Source organism: Neofelis nebulosa, chromosome 10 (assembly GCF_028018385.1).
Source record: "Neofelis nebulosa isolate mNeoNeb1 chromosome 10, mNeoNeb1.pri, whole genome shotgun sequence".
Classification (NCBI taxonomy): domain Eukaryota; kingdom Metazoa; phylum Chordata; class Mammalia; order Carnivora; family Felidae; genus Neofelis; species Neofelis nebulosa.
In genome coordinates, this window is record NC_080791.1 from 63893965 (window position 1) to 63909703 (window position 15739).

At 38.6% G+C, this 15739-nt stretch overlaps 2 protein-coding genes across 2 annotated transcripts; both read left to right on the top strand.

The window, feature by feature from the left end:
* The first annotated feature begins 232 nt into the window (after nucleotides 1-232).
* Nucleotides 233-1195, top strand: LOC131488713 (olfactory receptor 10A5). The gene has a single exon (XM_058690574.1). The coding sequence runs from the start codon at nucleotides 242-244 to the stop codon at nucleotides 1193-1195; it is 954 nt and encodes a 317-aa protein (XP_058546557.1). The 5' UTR covers nucleotides 233-241.
* Nucleotides 1196-12496: 11301 nt separating this feature from the next.
* On the top strand, nucleotides 12497-13474 carry LOC131488714 (olfactory receptor 10A4). Its single transcript, XM_058690575.1, has one exon. It carries the CDS (start codon nucleotides 12497-12499, stop codon nucleotides 13442-13444), a length of 948 nt encoding a protein of 315 aa, XP_058546558.1. The 3' UTR covers nucleotides 13445-13474.
* The last annotated feature ends 2265 nt before the right edge of the window (nucleotides 13475-15739 follow it).

A 15739-nucleotide genomic window follows, 5' to 3' on the forward strand; every position in this document is an offset into this window, starting at 1 on the left:
AAATAAGGAAATATCAACACTTCCAGAAGCTGGCCCAGGCCCATCTCAGAACTTAGGCTCTGGCCATTTTTCCTTGTGTCTTATTCTTAGACAGCTCAAGGCCCTTCCTTTTCCAACTGAGATCCCGACCCAGCCTCTTTTCCTGACACTAAAAAGGAGTCTGATAAACAAACCAAGATTCTGATTCTTCCAAACAAGAATCTCTCTTCATGACTGAAGCTGGAGATTCATTTCTGTATTGATGGCTGAAGGAAACTGGACAAGAGTTGGGGAGTTTATCCTCATGAGCTTCTCTTCCCTACCTACTGAAATACAGTCACTACTCTTCCTGACATTTCTTATCATCTACCTGGTCACGCTATTGGGAAACAGCCTCATCATTCTTGTTACCTTGGCTGACCCCATGCTGCACAGCCCCATGTACTTCTTTCTCAGGAACTTGTCCCTCTTGGAGATTGGCTTCAACCTAGTCATCGTGCCCAAGATGCTGGGGACCCTGCTTGCCCGCGACACAACCATCTCCTTCCTTGGCTGTGCCATGCAGATGTATTTCTTCTTCTTCTTTGGAGTTGCTGAATGCATCCTCCTGGCCACCATGGCATATGACCGCTATGTAGCCATCTGCAATCCCTTGCACTACCCAGTCATCATTAACCAGAGGACACGTGCCAAATTGGCTGTTGCATCCTGGTTTCCAGGCTTTCCCGTAGCTACTGTGCAGACCACTTGGCTCTTCAGCTTTCCATTCTGTGGCACCAACAAGGTGAACCACTTCTTCTGTGACAGCCCACCTGTGCTGAGACTGGTGTGTGCAGACACAGCAATGTTTGAGATCTATGCGATTGTTGGAACTGTGCTGGTCGTCATGATACCCTGCTTGCTGATCCTGTGTTCCTACTTTCGCATTGCTGTTGCCATCCTTAAGATTCCATCAGCTAAAGGGAAGCATAAAGCCTTCTCTACCTGCTCCTCCCACCTCCTTGTTGTCTCCCTATTCTATGTATCTTCAAGCCTCACCTACTTCCGGCCTAAATCCAATAATTCGCCTGAGAGCAAAAAGCTGCTGTCATTGTCCTACACTGTTGTGACTCCCATGTTGAACCCCATCATCTATAGCCTAAGAAATAATGAAGTGAAGAATGCCCTTGGCCGGACTTTCCACAAGGCTTTAGGCCTTAGAATTTGCATCCCATAAACATTAAGAAATGAGAGTAAAGTGTACTCAATGTGGAGCAATCAGTTTCATATTTAGGATTCCTCTGCCTCCCTTGCCATCTCTGTTGGGATGAAACCCAGCTGCTGAAATGACTATTAGGAAGCTCAGAAGAGGGAAAAGAGCAGAGAAGTAGGTTGGCCCTGTTTCTACCTCCTGGAAAACTCCTCTGTTCATTGTAGGCTTACGTTATTTTTTCTTATTGGTATTTCAATAATTCTGTGCCATATAATTCCAGATATTCACATTACTATGTCCACATTATGAACAGCATGAAACTGCTTATAATCCTATTGTGGGGATACATAATAACAGAGGACAAGACCAGTGAAAAATCATCATGTCACTTTCTTTTCCATCGGGCAGATCTGACTCCATTCATCAGAAAACCCGGTAATCCTTACCAATGCATAACTGTCATCACTGTCTTATTTCAGTTTGCATGCCCTTGAAGCATGTTAGTTCTTCTAATCTCACTGGTATGTGATATAAATATAGAAACATGGATTGATAATGCCCATACTTACACCTTTATAACCCCACAATCATTTTAGTCCTTACTGTTTTCCCAGGAAGAATGAGCTGAGCTTTCACAGGCTTTCTATCCCATACTCAGGTTCTTAAGCTTTGTTGAAGTAGTAGTATAAATTTCTATTGTGATACTGTTTTCATCAAAGTTTAAAATGGATCTAGCTAGCTGCAACATAGCTCTTCCTTAACCACAAAAATATTTCTCATTCTTCTTATGATTTCATAGTACTCTATTTTTTAGATATACCATAGTTTATTTAATGAGTCTTTTACAATTATAAATCATGCTGTAAAAAATAGCTTTATACACAAGCATTTTCATATTTTTGCCAGTGTATCTGACAGATGGAAATCTAGAAATTGGGCAAAGGGTGAATACATGTACCATGCTGTTATATATTGGCAAATTTCCCTCCAAATTGATTATACCATTTTACCTTCTCACCAGAAATTTACAAGGGTTCTTCTTTCCCTATTGTCCCATCAATAACATTTGTCATCAAACGTTTGAAATTTTGCTTACATAATAGGTAAAAAATAACTAAAATTTTAATTTGAAGGAAATAAATTTTGAAGATTATGGAAGAAATGATTGAGTAAATTAGAGAATATAGTGAATTTCATTCATACTTCTGTGTTAGTAGTTTAGATGATTAGCAGCTGGTGATGTCCGGTACTCCATTTTCTCTGTTTGAAAAGTTCTTTCCATCTGTACGTTAGCCGGATCCATCTCATCTTTCAAGGCCCTAGTGTGATCCCTCAAGCAGCATAAATTATTCTCTGCTATATGCATCTATTCCAATTTTATCAACAGATAAGTTTTGCATATACTATGCTGTACTGATTTTTACATGTTTGTCTTTTCCCAGTGTACCTGTAAGTCTTTAAAAATTAAAGCTGCACAATTATTTTTGTTTTAACATGACATGAGAATTCCTGAAAGCCATATGTTCTGGAAAACTCTGCTTTTAAAATACTATGGAAAAATAGGTTTAGGGAATACCACTCAAAATATATGCAAGTTTGAAGCCAGAGCATTAACAGAAACAACAGCTGGTACCTGGAGAGACAACATAGACTGCTCAGATATGCAGTTCAGTGATGTTGAAGGTTGCCACAGTAGATATTTAACAAGCATTATAACAATAGAATGAAAATGTTAATGATGGTTTATTTAGTAAAAGAGTATTTGGTACTGAGATAATGCAGTTGATATGATGCTCTGAACCAGTAGGATAGCTTCTTATATGGTCATGGGAATCAGTGCCACTTTCCGGAAGTCAGAAGCTGCACAAAACAAGAGATGCTTCTCTTTGTGAATGGAGCTTCAATTATAGTCATACTTCTAAAATTTTCTTTAAAACAGGTAAGAGAGCTCCTGATGGCAAGGCCTTGTGACATTCAGTGTTGAAGGTTATATTTTGGTTTGCTTTGCCCAATGCAAACTTTACATTACAATGAAATTATTCTATAGTTTTTCAATAGTGTATGTAGATGAACAAACGAATGGGTAATCCAGTTGAGAAGTGGTGGTGACTTGGAATAGAGTAGTATCAATACAAATTAATTCTAAATAATTTTTGGAGGAAGAATTGATAGGATTTGATGGTGGATTGCATGTGAAGAAATACAGTGCTCAAGTTCCTGCAATAAAGTATAGATATTCTGAAAGTCTGGAGAAGATCCATTAAAGAGGCATGAAAGAGGTTTTATTCCCAGAAAGGTTAAACCTTTTCCTTCATATCCCTGCTATGAATCTCTTCTCACCTTTTAGAAACATCTTCTCCAAACTTACAGTAATTGATCTTGCCTCAGGATCAGTTGATTTCATTGGGTTATCCCAGAACCAGATATGGAGCCAAGGACTCAAGTGCAAGTGAATTATTAAGGAGAAACCATTAAATGTAGTAAGAGTAGGAATGGAGAAGAAGCTGAGCAAAAATATAATTTTGGGTGCAATTCCAGACTCAGCAGTTCCAGCAGGGAACTCCAGGGAATAAATAAAGCTTAGTTTGTTCTGCTTCATGCCAAAGAAGTAGGCTTTTGTACTCCCATTTCAGTCATCCACTGGCTACTGGCAGACTGTAGAGTAGGAAATAGGGAGAATTAAAACTCCCAGGGACCACTGAAGGGGAAGAATAAATAGCTATTCTTTTTTATCCAGTGAGTCACCTTTATTATTTATTCCAACTTTTGTTGGAAATGTGGTATACTTCCCTGCAACAAACTGCAAGATGAATGTGCCATCCTAATTAATTAAAATGGAAATCTCAGGTCATATAGGTGAAGTATGATGCAGAAGGTCATTATTTTAAATATGGCCTGTAGAAAAATGCAAGCACATATTTGCAGGCACTTCGCTAAATATTAAGCAAACAATAATGAAGAAGTTAGGTATGGTTACTGCCTTTAGTAAGAAACATGTGGTCAAATGTCTGTTTCAGAAACACTATAAAAAATGTTCAGATATGCATTAGAGTCTTCGGATGAAGCCCTAATCACCTTGGGGAAATTTTGTCACAAAGCATGGACATCATCTTACTCCCTCAACTTCAATTCTTATTCAAGAAGTGTTAGGACTTTCAGACTGTTATTCAGACTTTCTTGTTTTCATCTTATCCAGGAGTTACTAGCCTCCCCAGCCAACAGTATCCCCTGCCAACTGCTTCTCCACTTGGCTTAGACAGTGATTAATGAGTTATCCTCTCCATGCATGAAAACTTCCGAATCCAGATCGGAAACACTCCCAAAGAATTAGCCCAATGAGAATCAAAAGTGAAGGAAGATGTAAAAGAATACTGGAATGATAGAAATAAAATCACTGTCTCAAAGAGATACCCGCATTACCATGTTCATTGTAGCATTGTTCACCATAGCCAAGACATGGGAAAAATCTAAGTGTCCATTTACAGATGACTGGATAAGGAAAATCTGGCATATGTATACATATATACAAGGGGATATTAATCAGCCATAACCAAGAAGGAAATCTGGCTATTTCAACAACATGGATGAGACTCAAGGGCATTATGCTAAGTAAAATAAGTCAGACAGAGAAAGACAAATACTGTATGATCTCATCTATATGTGGAATCTAAAAAAACCAAACTCAGAGAGAAGGAAAGTAGAATAGTGGTTATCAGAGACGGGGGTATGGTGACATTGGTCAAAGGGTACAAACTTAAGATGAATAAGTTCTGGGGATCAAAACATACAACATAGTGACTATCATTAACAATACTGTATTCTGTACTTGAAACTTGCTAAGAGAGTATATCTTAAATATTTTCACCACACACATAAACAAAAAGATAATTATGTGAAGTAATGGACATGTTAACTAACTCTATTGTGGTAATCATTTCAATATATATATCCATGTATCAAATCATCACATTATATATCTTAAACTTACACAACATTATATGTCAATTTTATCTCAATAAAGCTGAGGGAAAAAGGAATACTGGCATGCTCTTCTGATCTCTCTCTCTGGTGCAAACCTTGGAGAATAGACAGACCACTGTTTTTTCCCTTGCTCTTGTAGCCTCATGAGTGCAGGAAAAGTTGGAGCTGCAGCAAAGCACTTCCTCCAATTATAGGATTGCAGAATCTTCATGAATTTTTGCATGTCTGGGAATTCCTCAAAACTCACACCTGTCAGAAACTGAACCTATGACTTTACCTGAGGACGAGGAAGCATTGGGGGAATCACTCCCTTCCAGTAAACACCAGGGACTAAAATAGTCCTGAGACCCAGCCTGGAATCCTCTAGAGTGATTGACACAGGCCCAGCCCAGAGCTTCTCTGAAGTGACTAATGCTGCACAACTCAGAACTTCTTTATAGGGACTGACAGGATTTACCTGGGGTGTCTGGCACACCCCTGGACAAAGCTTCTTTGAGAATGTGACAAGGCGGAACCCCAGAGTTCACCAGCAATGAGGACTGAGACACACCCAGAGTACCTTTGGGATGATTGACACAGACACAGCCCAGGGCTTTTCTGAAGTGACTTGCACAGATATAGCTATATTTTAGGACTCCCCTGGAGTCACTTGTTCAAACATAGTCTAGTCTAAGCCTAGGGTAGCTGACACAGACCGGGGGTTCTCTGGAATGTGATGCAAATTTCATTCGCAGGAGGTAAGTAAAGAGCAAAGTGGACAGAGCACAGACTTGAACTCTTTTGTGAAGAGGATGATGGCTTATTACAAAGAAAATGTGTCTCCTTTGACACATTTCTAGGAAACAAGAAAGGAGATCAGAGGTCTCAAGTAAATAACCAGAAGTTTTTGACAAATTAGGTAATCTGGGAAAGTATGGAAAACAATGATTATTAGGCTTTAGAATGTTCAAAGCACTTGAGTATATATTATCTCATTTCACACCCATAGCCACCCTTCAGATGGATAGGGCATCTGTAATAATAGTCACTTTACAGTTGAGAAAACCCTAACTCAGAAAATGTCATGTCAGTAGCTCTGTGACTCACAGATAAAAATAATAACTAGAACTTTAACTCTGAATTTCTTACTCTAAAGTCTTTGCTATTGTAACTATGTGGCCTCAAACTATCATTTAGGTGGGATTTTCACAAGTTTTCTTAAGTATGCTATCTTGTTCTTTCTTGTTGAAACAGTGCATGGAATCTTCAATACGTTACCACAGAAAGGAGACACTCTGGATAGAGGTGTAGCTGGCCAGTCCACTTCAGCTAGGTTTCTGCATACTTTCCCCTTCCCTAGAGTTCTTTCCCCTTCTGATGGCTGCAAACACAACTACATTTATCCAAGGATCTGTGCTTGCAAGACCATTAGTAAAACAGTAGCTGAATTATACCTCATCAATAACATCCTGACAACCTCAACTGCATTAATGGAGCTACAGGAAGATCCGTTCTTTAGAATATCATCCCAGCAAACTCCCTTCCACCATCTCTCCCCTGCTTAGTAGGGGAAAACAGAAATTTAAAAAATGAAGAGAAAGGTGAAAGAGATGGAAGAGAAAGAGAGGAAAGGCTACATCAAAAGAAGGCAATGTAAAGGGATGGTTAGAGAAGGATCAAAACAAATGAAGGAAAATATGGAGTTACAACTGTGGGAGGGAGGCAGATGCAAGGTTTTGAATCACATTTTCATATTGTTTTGTGCACCCCTAGGGCCCTAAGAAGCAGCATTAGGGGGCTCTTTCAGGAGAAGAGAAAAGTGAAAGTCAAGCAAGTGGGGCTCTGAGCCCCTGCCTCTGCCCTTACTCATCCTCATTGGACTTAAGTGTTGAGATTCTCTGTAGGCTGTGGTTTGAAAGAAAAGGGAAGGTCATCTCTGCTTTAAAAGTCATAAAAACTAGTGCTATGAATATGCATTTCTCTCAGCTTCCTTAACTGAGATTTTCTTTTTTTTAAGTTTTTTTTTAATGTTTATTTATTTTGGAGAGACAGAGATAGAGCAGGAGCAGGGGAGGGCCAGAGAGAGAGGGAGACACAGACTCGGAAGGGGGCTCCAGTTTCTGAGTTGTCAGCACAGAGCCTGCCTTGGAGCTCGAATTCACTAACTGTGAGATCATGACCCAGGAAGTCAGATAACCATCTGAGCCACCCAGGCGCCCCAGTTAACTGAGATTTTCTTTGATAACATCTGAACTTCTGACCTGAGACCATTTTCCGTCCTTGCCTTTTGTTACACATTGGCCAGTGTTTAAGTAGCATCATCTGGTTGTATCCTTAGGAAATTCTCAAACTATGTTATGTTGCCGTTTTTCTCCAGTTTCAACTATCAAAGCTACACTTTATTGGATTCTTTTCTATCTAACTGCTTTACCAAAAGATTTGGTTTAGTCTTTTTGAAACTATAAAGACTATAATAATATCGATAATAACAATGATGGTGGTGGTGGTGATGGCGAGAATGCAAATTTGTGTAGTGTTTTATAATTGTACATTTATTTCCACATCTCTTACCAAACAATAATTTAAAACATTGTTTAAAATATTTTTACAGGGGCGCCTGGGTGGCTCAGTCGGTTAAGCGTCCGACTTCGGCCCAGGTCACGACCTCACGGTCCGTGAGTTCGAGCCCCGGGTCGGGCTCTGGGCTGATGGCTCAGAGCCTGGAGCCTGCTTCCGATTCTGTGTCTGCTTCTCTCTCTGCCCCTCCCCCATTCATGCTCTGTCTCTGTCTCAAAAATAAATAAACGTTAAAAAAAATTAAAAAAAGAAAAAAAGAAAAATATTTTTACAAACACTTAAAAAATAATAGTGATTACTTTGCTCCATCATGGATTCACTAAGAATTTCATGACTAAAAACGTAGTTAACTTTTAAAGATAAATATCAGCATGTTAAACCTATTAACTAATGCCATTAAGATAAATGTTACTTAGTGATTCAATAAATGTTGATCATTACTTTGTAGGTACCAGGCATTGTAATGTGTATACAATGATGCATATCATTTGGTTTATGTCAAGGAGTACACAATTAGCTGGAGAGAACAAATATAAAAATAATTATAATATAACACCATTGACATAATAAGGGTATTTTAAAATGCTCTGAGGAACACAACAGAGATAGTAATTTATCCATTTGGGGAAGGAGATTGTCAGAAAAAGCTTCACAAAGAAGCTGACATTAGATCTTAGATTAAAGAATGAGTATTTGATATGGTTTATCTGAATTTCACTAAGGCATTTGATGAACTTTTTCATGAGATCTTTGTTACTACATTAAACAGATATAGTCCAGGTAACAGTACATATAACTGTTTATTTATACCCAACTCATGTCTGAAATTATTTGAAGTTACTTATAGAAAAAAAAAATAGTTTTGCTGAATAGCCCAAAAAGCAGAGATTAAAAAATTGGTGCCAACTCATTTTAGGATATGTCTTAAGTGGTGTGCCCCAGAGTCATGGCTCTGTCCTAGGAAACATTTTGATTAAATATTTCAGGGGAGTGGACATCTGTGGCACAGTGAGTGATGTAAAGCTGTTATAATAATGCTTTTAAAATATCTTCTCAGAACATAGCAATACATTTTTAAATAAATGTATATTGGAAAACAAAACCAAATGTACAACCTATAAAACACACACACACACACACATTCAGAAGTCTTAACTGTAGACTCAACTAGAGACCCAATAACATCATCAAACTGCTATAAAAATGATTAAACCTTAGACTACATTATTTATCAAGCACTTGGAGTTAAGCACTCTGCCAGGTGCAAAAGATACAATGATGAATAGATTTCCCTCCTGGCATTAACTATTAGATGATATAAATATATGTACACATACACAATTGTATAGTGCTCTAGTAGAGTTTTACACAAAGTGTTATAAGAGACTTAAAGAATAATCCCTTAATTAGGCCAAGGGAGTGAAGGGAAACTTCACAAACAAAATGATGTTTCAGCTGAGACTTGCAAGACCAGAAGAAATTATACATAATTGCAGGAAGAGGTTTCCAAAAGTAGAGAGTAACATGCACAAGTACAAGAAAGGGTAAGAGAATATGAGGTATGCACAGAACAGAGAGTATTTTTGTGTAACCAGAGCATCAACTGTGTAGGGGATTTGGACCTGGAAAAATAAGCAGATACCAGAGAAAAAGACCTTGTTAAAGGTATTGTACTTTTTCCCAGGGATAATAGGTAGTGACTGGAAGACATTAAACAGATGAGTAACTTAATTGGGGTTGCTATCAGATCACACACAAGTCAAGGATGGTTTGTAGAGAATGAACTAGAATCAAGTTCCTGCAATATTCCAGGCCAGAGAAGATAAGAGTAGTGATGTAGAAGGTGACATTGAATCAGTGTTTTGGAAAAATAATAAATTTGGGGGTTAAATGAAAGGATTTTTGTCCCAACTCCTGCATCATGAAGCCTGGGTGGTGTCATTTTCTGAAATTAGTTAGATAACAGGAAGAGGCTTGGGGTAGTGGAAGATGATGGGTGTAATTTATAACCCTTATCACTCTTTAAATCTGTGTAAATTATATGAGGCTGTATCATTGATGTGTGTAGTCTTTGCATCTAAATTCCTTCTGAATGGGGATCACTGTGCCTACACTCTGTCTATACAGATATTTCCATGATTATTTTTTGTATTTTGTTCATTCTTCATTCATTTATTGAGTAACAATTTAATGGGCATCTACCTTGCTAGGAATTGAGATAAAAAATTAAATTTTTTACACAGTTTCTACTTTCAAGTAGTATACCATCTAAAATATGAGATGGAGATATAAGTTAACAATTATTCTAATATTAGGTCCATGAAAGTGGGTGTTGCTAATACCTTGAAACTTTCTGATCTTCTTTATAATTTGTTTTGCTTTTTGCTCTATTACTACCATCTTATGCCAAAAACTCCTGTTTGCTCTCACCTATTAGCGTAGACTCATTTCCATTCTCAGAGTGGGTGAGTCACCTAATGGGTAAAGCCATGACTCAGAGACAAACTGCCCAGGAGGCATATCCTGATGCCAACATTTGCTGGCTGTGTAACTTGGAAAAATTATTCAACCTCTCTGTGCCTCCTCAGCTGTAAAGTGGACCTACTAATAACCCGTATATCTTTAGTTTGTTGCAAGATTTAACATAATGCATGGAAACCACTTAAAATAGTGTCTGGCACTTACCTGGTGCTCATTAAGTGTTAACTCTTACTTGGAAATTGACAAAGTATCAAAATTTTCAAAGAAAACATGTGGGGACCTGGGTGGCTCATTTGGTTAAGTGTCTGACTCTTGGTTTTGGCTCAGGTCATGATCTCACTAACTATAGGATCGAGACCCACATGGGGCTCCACACTGACAACACCCACATCAGGCTCCATGCTGACAGCACAAAACCTGCTTAGGATTCTCTCTCTCCCTCTCTATGCCCCTCCCTTACTCTTGCTCTCACTCTCACTCTCACTCTCACTCTTTCTATCTCTCTCTCTTTTTCTCTGTCTCTCAAAATAAATGAACTTAAAAAAAACATGAATATGAATCAGCAAAAAATTTTAAATAGCACTTTCTCACTGTTATTTTTTTCTGAATGTTTATTTTTGAGAGAGAGCGAATAAGGAGAAGGGCAGAGAGAGGTGGAGACAGAAAATCCCAAGGAGGATCCAGGCTGTGAGCATAGAGCCTGACATGAGGCTTGAACTCATGAACCGTGAAATCATGACGTGAGCTGAATGACCTCAGTTGAAAACAAGAGTGGGACACTTAAGTGATTGAACCACCCAGATTCCCCTCTTGCTGTTTTGGCTGTTTACTTCCCTTCTTCCTTCACCACCCTGACCATGTCTTGCACCTGCTCAGTACTTTACTCAAACATTATCTGTTCAGGGAAGCCTTCTCTGACACTCCCCACACCCCAAATGCCTATGTCCTTCTCCACTGTTTTATTCTTCTCCATTGTTCTTACAGCCACCTAACATACTATACATCCTATTTACATGATTTGTTTACAGTCTGTCTTTTCTACTAGAAAGTGAGTTATATGAGGGCAGAGATTTTTTTTTGTTATGTTTACTGATGTATTATCTTTAGTATCTAAAACAGTGTCTGGCACAGAGAAGATAATCAGTATTCATTGAATAGACTATTCTTTTCTCTTAAGGATTAAAAAGTAGGGACTTCAGTGAGTTTGGGCAGTAGATAAGGAGATAAGAAGTAGATTTGGGAAGACAAATCTAGCATTATCTCATAATGACTACAATGGTTAGCATGTGTTATGTACCAGTTACATGCAAGTGCTTTAGATTTATTCCTTCATTTAAGTTTATATTTATCATAATTTCAGGCCTCAGTTTTGAAGTTTAGTTCTTGATGCCATGATGAAACATTCTACTTATTTCTTACAGGATTCGATATTATTAGTCTGCATATTTGAGTTGGTCTTTAGTAATTAACATGTAAAACTTGAAGTGATATTTCTTGAAAATCAAGATGCAAGTCAACCAACAGAAACTGATGAAAGGGTTTATGTGCGATACATCTAGATTCTTTCTATGGTCTGACCCTGTCTTGAGTTTGTGTTCCCTTTTCTGATCACATATAGCTATACAGAGAATATTTATCCCAGGGATCAAAATAAACCACAGTCTCTATATTTCATGTCTCCTTGTATAAATTGCAATATTCTGAGTTTAGAAATGAATATATTTACATTGAATGTAGAATATATTGAGTATTCCTCCAATATACTGAAATCATCCTGAGGGTTGGCTGCTTGAGATTAGGATGCATTCAGTTCTCTTCCTCAGGATCATTGGTAACTTTCCTTGATTTTCTCTTTCCTACCCTTTCATTTTGCAGAAAACATACCCTGGCTCACCTCATCAGCTTTCATTGTGCATTAAAGGAGTTTCATTGTGCATTGAGGAGAAATGCTTGGCCTGACTGCTTTTTTAGTACCACTGAATGTTGAAGAAAGATAAGGTAGGAGCCCCAACATGAAGCTGTGATTTTGATCTCTATAGAGCAAAGTCAGGAGATATATAGGTATATGGTGTGCCTCAGTTCAATCTGAAAAAAAGGTTAGTATTCTTCCAAAAATTATGAATCCCATAGACAGGCTTATTTTTTTACATTTTGGAAAGTACACCTTTTGATTTGCAACAACTATAACAAGAAAGGTAGAGAATGGGGCCATGGGAGGTTTTCTAAGGGTATAATAGAAGTCTAAATAACATATGGAGACTTCTACCTTCCTGGAGCATGAATGTCAATGAAATCCTGGACAGAAGAATGATGTGGGGAAACTGGACAATTGTCAGTGAGTTTGTCCTTGTGAGTTTTTCAACCTTATCCTCTGAGCTACAAGCTCTCCTATTTCTCCTTTTTTTGACTGTTTACCTGGTTACTCTAATGGGCAATATTCTCATCATCCTGGTCACTACAGCTGACTCTGCTCTACAAAATCCTATGTACTTCTTCCTCAGGAACTTGTCCTTCCTGGAGATAGGCTTCAACTTGGTCATTGTGCCCAAGATGCTGGGGACTCTGATCATCCAAGACACAACCATATCTTTCCTTGGCTGTGCCTCTCAGATGTATTTCTTTTTCTTCTTTGGGGCTGCTGAGTGTTGCCTCCTGGCCACAATGGCATATGACCGCTATGTGGCCATCTGTGACCCTTTGCGCTACCCAATCATTATGAGCCGCAAGGCCTGTGCCCAGCTAGCAGCTGCCTCTTGGTTCTCAGGGTTTCCAGTGGCCACCGTGCAAACCACATGGATTTTCAGCTTCCCTTTTTGTGGCCCCAACAGAGTGAACCACTTCTTTTGTGACAGCCCCCCTGTCATTGCACTGGTCTGTGCTGATACCTCTCTGTTTGAACTGGAGGCTCTGACGGCCACTGTCTTATTCATCCTCTTTCCTTTCTTGCTGATCCTGGGATCCTATGTCCGCATTCTTTCCACTATCTTCAGGATGCCCTCAGCTGAGGGGAAACGCAAGGCCTTCTCCACCTGTTCCTCCCACCTTCTGGTTGTGTCCCTCTTCTACAGCACTGCCATCCTCACATACTTCCGACCCCGGTCCAGCACCTCTCCTGAGAGCAAGAAGCTGTTGTCGCTCTCCTACACAGTAGTGACTCCCCTGTTGAACCCCATCATCTACAGCCTAAGGAACAGTGAAGTGAAGTCTGCACTGAGGCGAGTCATCCTCAGGACCCTGGGCCCTCAGAAACTATGATTGACTGACATGGAAACTGAAGGGGTGGAAGGCGAGGACAAAGGAGAGAGAAAATAATTCCTCAAATGGGTTCTGGTCTCTCCTCAGTCTAAGAGCAATGCTCTACCCACCAGAATTTTGGACTCTACTAGGATCCATTTCTCAATGAAAGATCATGATTCTTTGGATTCTGTGGGATTGTGGTACCAATGCATCTGAGGATGCCGCCAGTTTACACAGATTAGGAGCCTATCCGGAGGTTGATAACATCGCTACAATTTGCCATTCATTACTTGTTTTAACTTTTCTTGAACTTCTTCACCCATGTCTTTTTATAATCTTCAGCTTTACATTTTTCTATTTGTCCAAAAACTCTACCTGCAACTCTCAAGGATCTTTTTTGCTTATAAGGTAAATTTATGATAGTGATGATAATAAATAATAGAGTTTTGTTTCATTCTTTCACTCACTTTTTTCAGCAAACTTTGAGTTTGAACTCAAAATTTCAATGCATTTTTACTCATCATTCAGCATGTGTCAGACTCTGTTTAGGCTCTGAAAACAGATTGCTGAATAAAATAGACAAATTTCTTATCTTATGGAATTTATTTTCTAGTGGGAAAGAGAAATAACAAAGCAACACTTAAAAAATTCTACTGGCTTAGAAAGTACCCGTGTTCAGAGGAATAGCAAATTAGGACTTCTTCCTCTACTACAATAATTGGTCTGTACAGTATCTGGAGAAAGACTGCTCCACATGGACACTGCCTCAATCTCAAATTATTCAACTTGGATATGAGAATTGCTTGACAAAAAGTGTGTAAAGGAATCCCAAGTTGAGTATAAATGGACATAATTCTAGGAAACTTCTGAGAATAACCCAAAGATTCTTTGTTTACTAAATTTTGTATGTAATCTTGTGATTGGGTGAAATCAACTGTCCTTTTTAAGCTTGCATATCACTCAACCAGTATAGCAGCCTGTCTTTATGGTTTTGTCCAGTGAACATAGTCCAACTCTGGATTCCAGGAAAATAGCAGACTTGGGATGTGTGCACCACAGCTTTTTGTTAATTAGTGAAATTAACAGAGTAAAATAGTATTCAGTGCATAGACATATCCTCTCCACAAACTCTATAAATAACTCTAACTCTGTGTGCTGTGGAGGTAACAGGTATCAAGGGGTCTCTTGTAGCAAGGGATCTAGAAAGGCAGCACATTCTAAATTATTACTACAAGAATTTACAAGTGAAAATATAGATCATGGGGTTCTGTTTGGATAATAGCAATCACACAGCTAAGTAGATTGACACCAGTATACATTTATAATCTCCAATTTTAGCCAAACTTTAACTGCTCCTTTACATTTATTTTATTTGTCCTTGTATGGTAGGCAGAACAATGGTCCCCCAAAGATGTCCATGTCCTAATCCCTAGGACTTATAAATATGTTACCTCACATAGGAAAAAGAACTTTGTAGACAGAATTAAAATAAGTATCTTCAGATGGAGGGGTTATCCTGGATTTTTTTAATACAGTAACAGGAAATCAGAAGATAGGTAGAGAATGAACTCAAAATATTTATTCTTGTGGCTTTCTCACTTCCATACATCTAAGCCCACAGCTCCTGTCTGGTGGCTTTCAGACAGCTACCCTTTCCAAGTTCTAATTGTCCTTCAGGCCCAGGGTTGGTACCAGCTTCTTTCTTACTCTTTCTAGCCCTGGGATGTCACTATCTCCTGTTAGCTTCCAAAACTCTGTCTTTACCTTTATCTTATAGATAAAATATTCATGTCCCTTATTAAGGGTGTGAGCAGAGTGTGAGAAGGACAGCAGAACTCATATATTCTGCTTCATTGTACCCATGCTCTTCACTACCCACTTCAAACACACATACAGACTCATGTGCAGGCACATATATACTTAGCACCTAGCTCATAGTAAGTGATTAAGTACTTAATTAAACACTTAATGTTTGTTAATTTATTGATTATTTGATGATGCAGAGAGATTCAAAAGATAAAAGAGATGGAGTAGGATCTGGGATAGATTGCTGGTAATATAAAACATGATTTTAAAAAAGACAGATTTTTACAGGTTCCAGAGTTTATAAAATGTGACTGTTTCTTGCAGGGTTTCCTAACTCTTAGATGCCAAAAAAAAAAAAAAAAAACAAGAAGGGAGCAGACCCTCATTGTATTGCTCCATGAATTATTGTCCTTCCTCTTCTATAAAGGAAGTGCTAGATGAAGGATGGAGGGTGGGTCCACAACAAGCCCCCAGGATCTTACAATATTCCAGTTTTGCTAAGGGAAC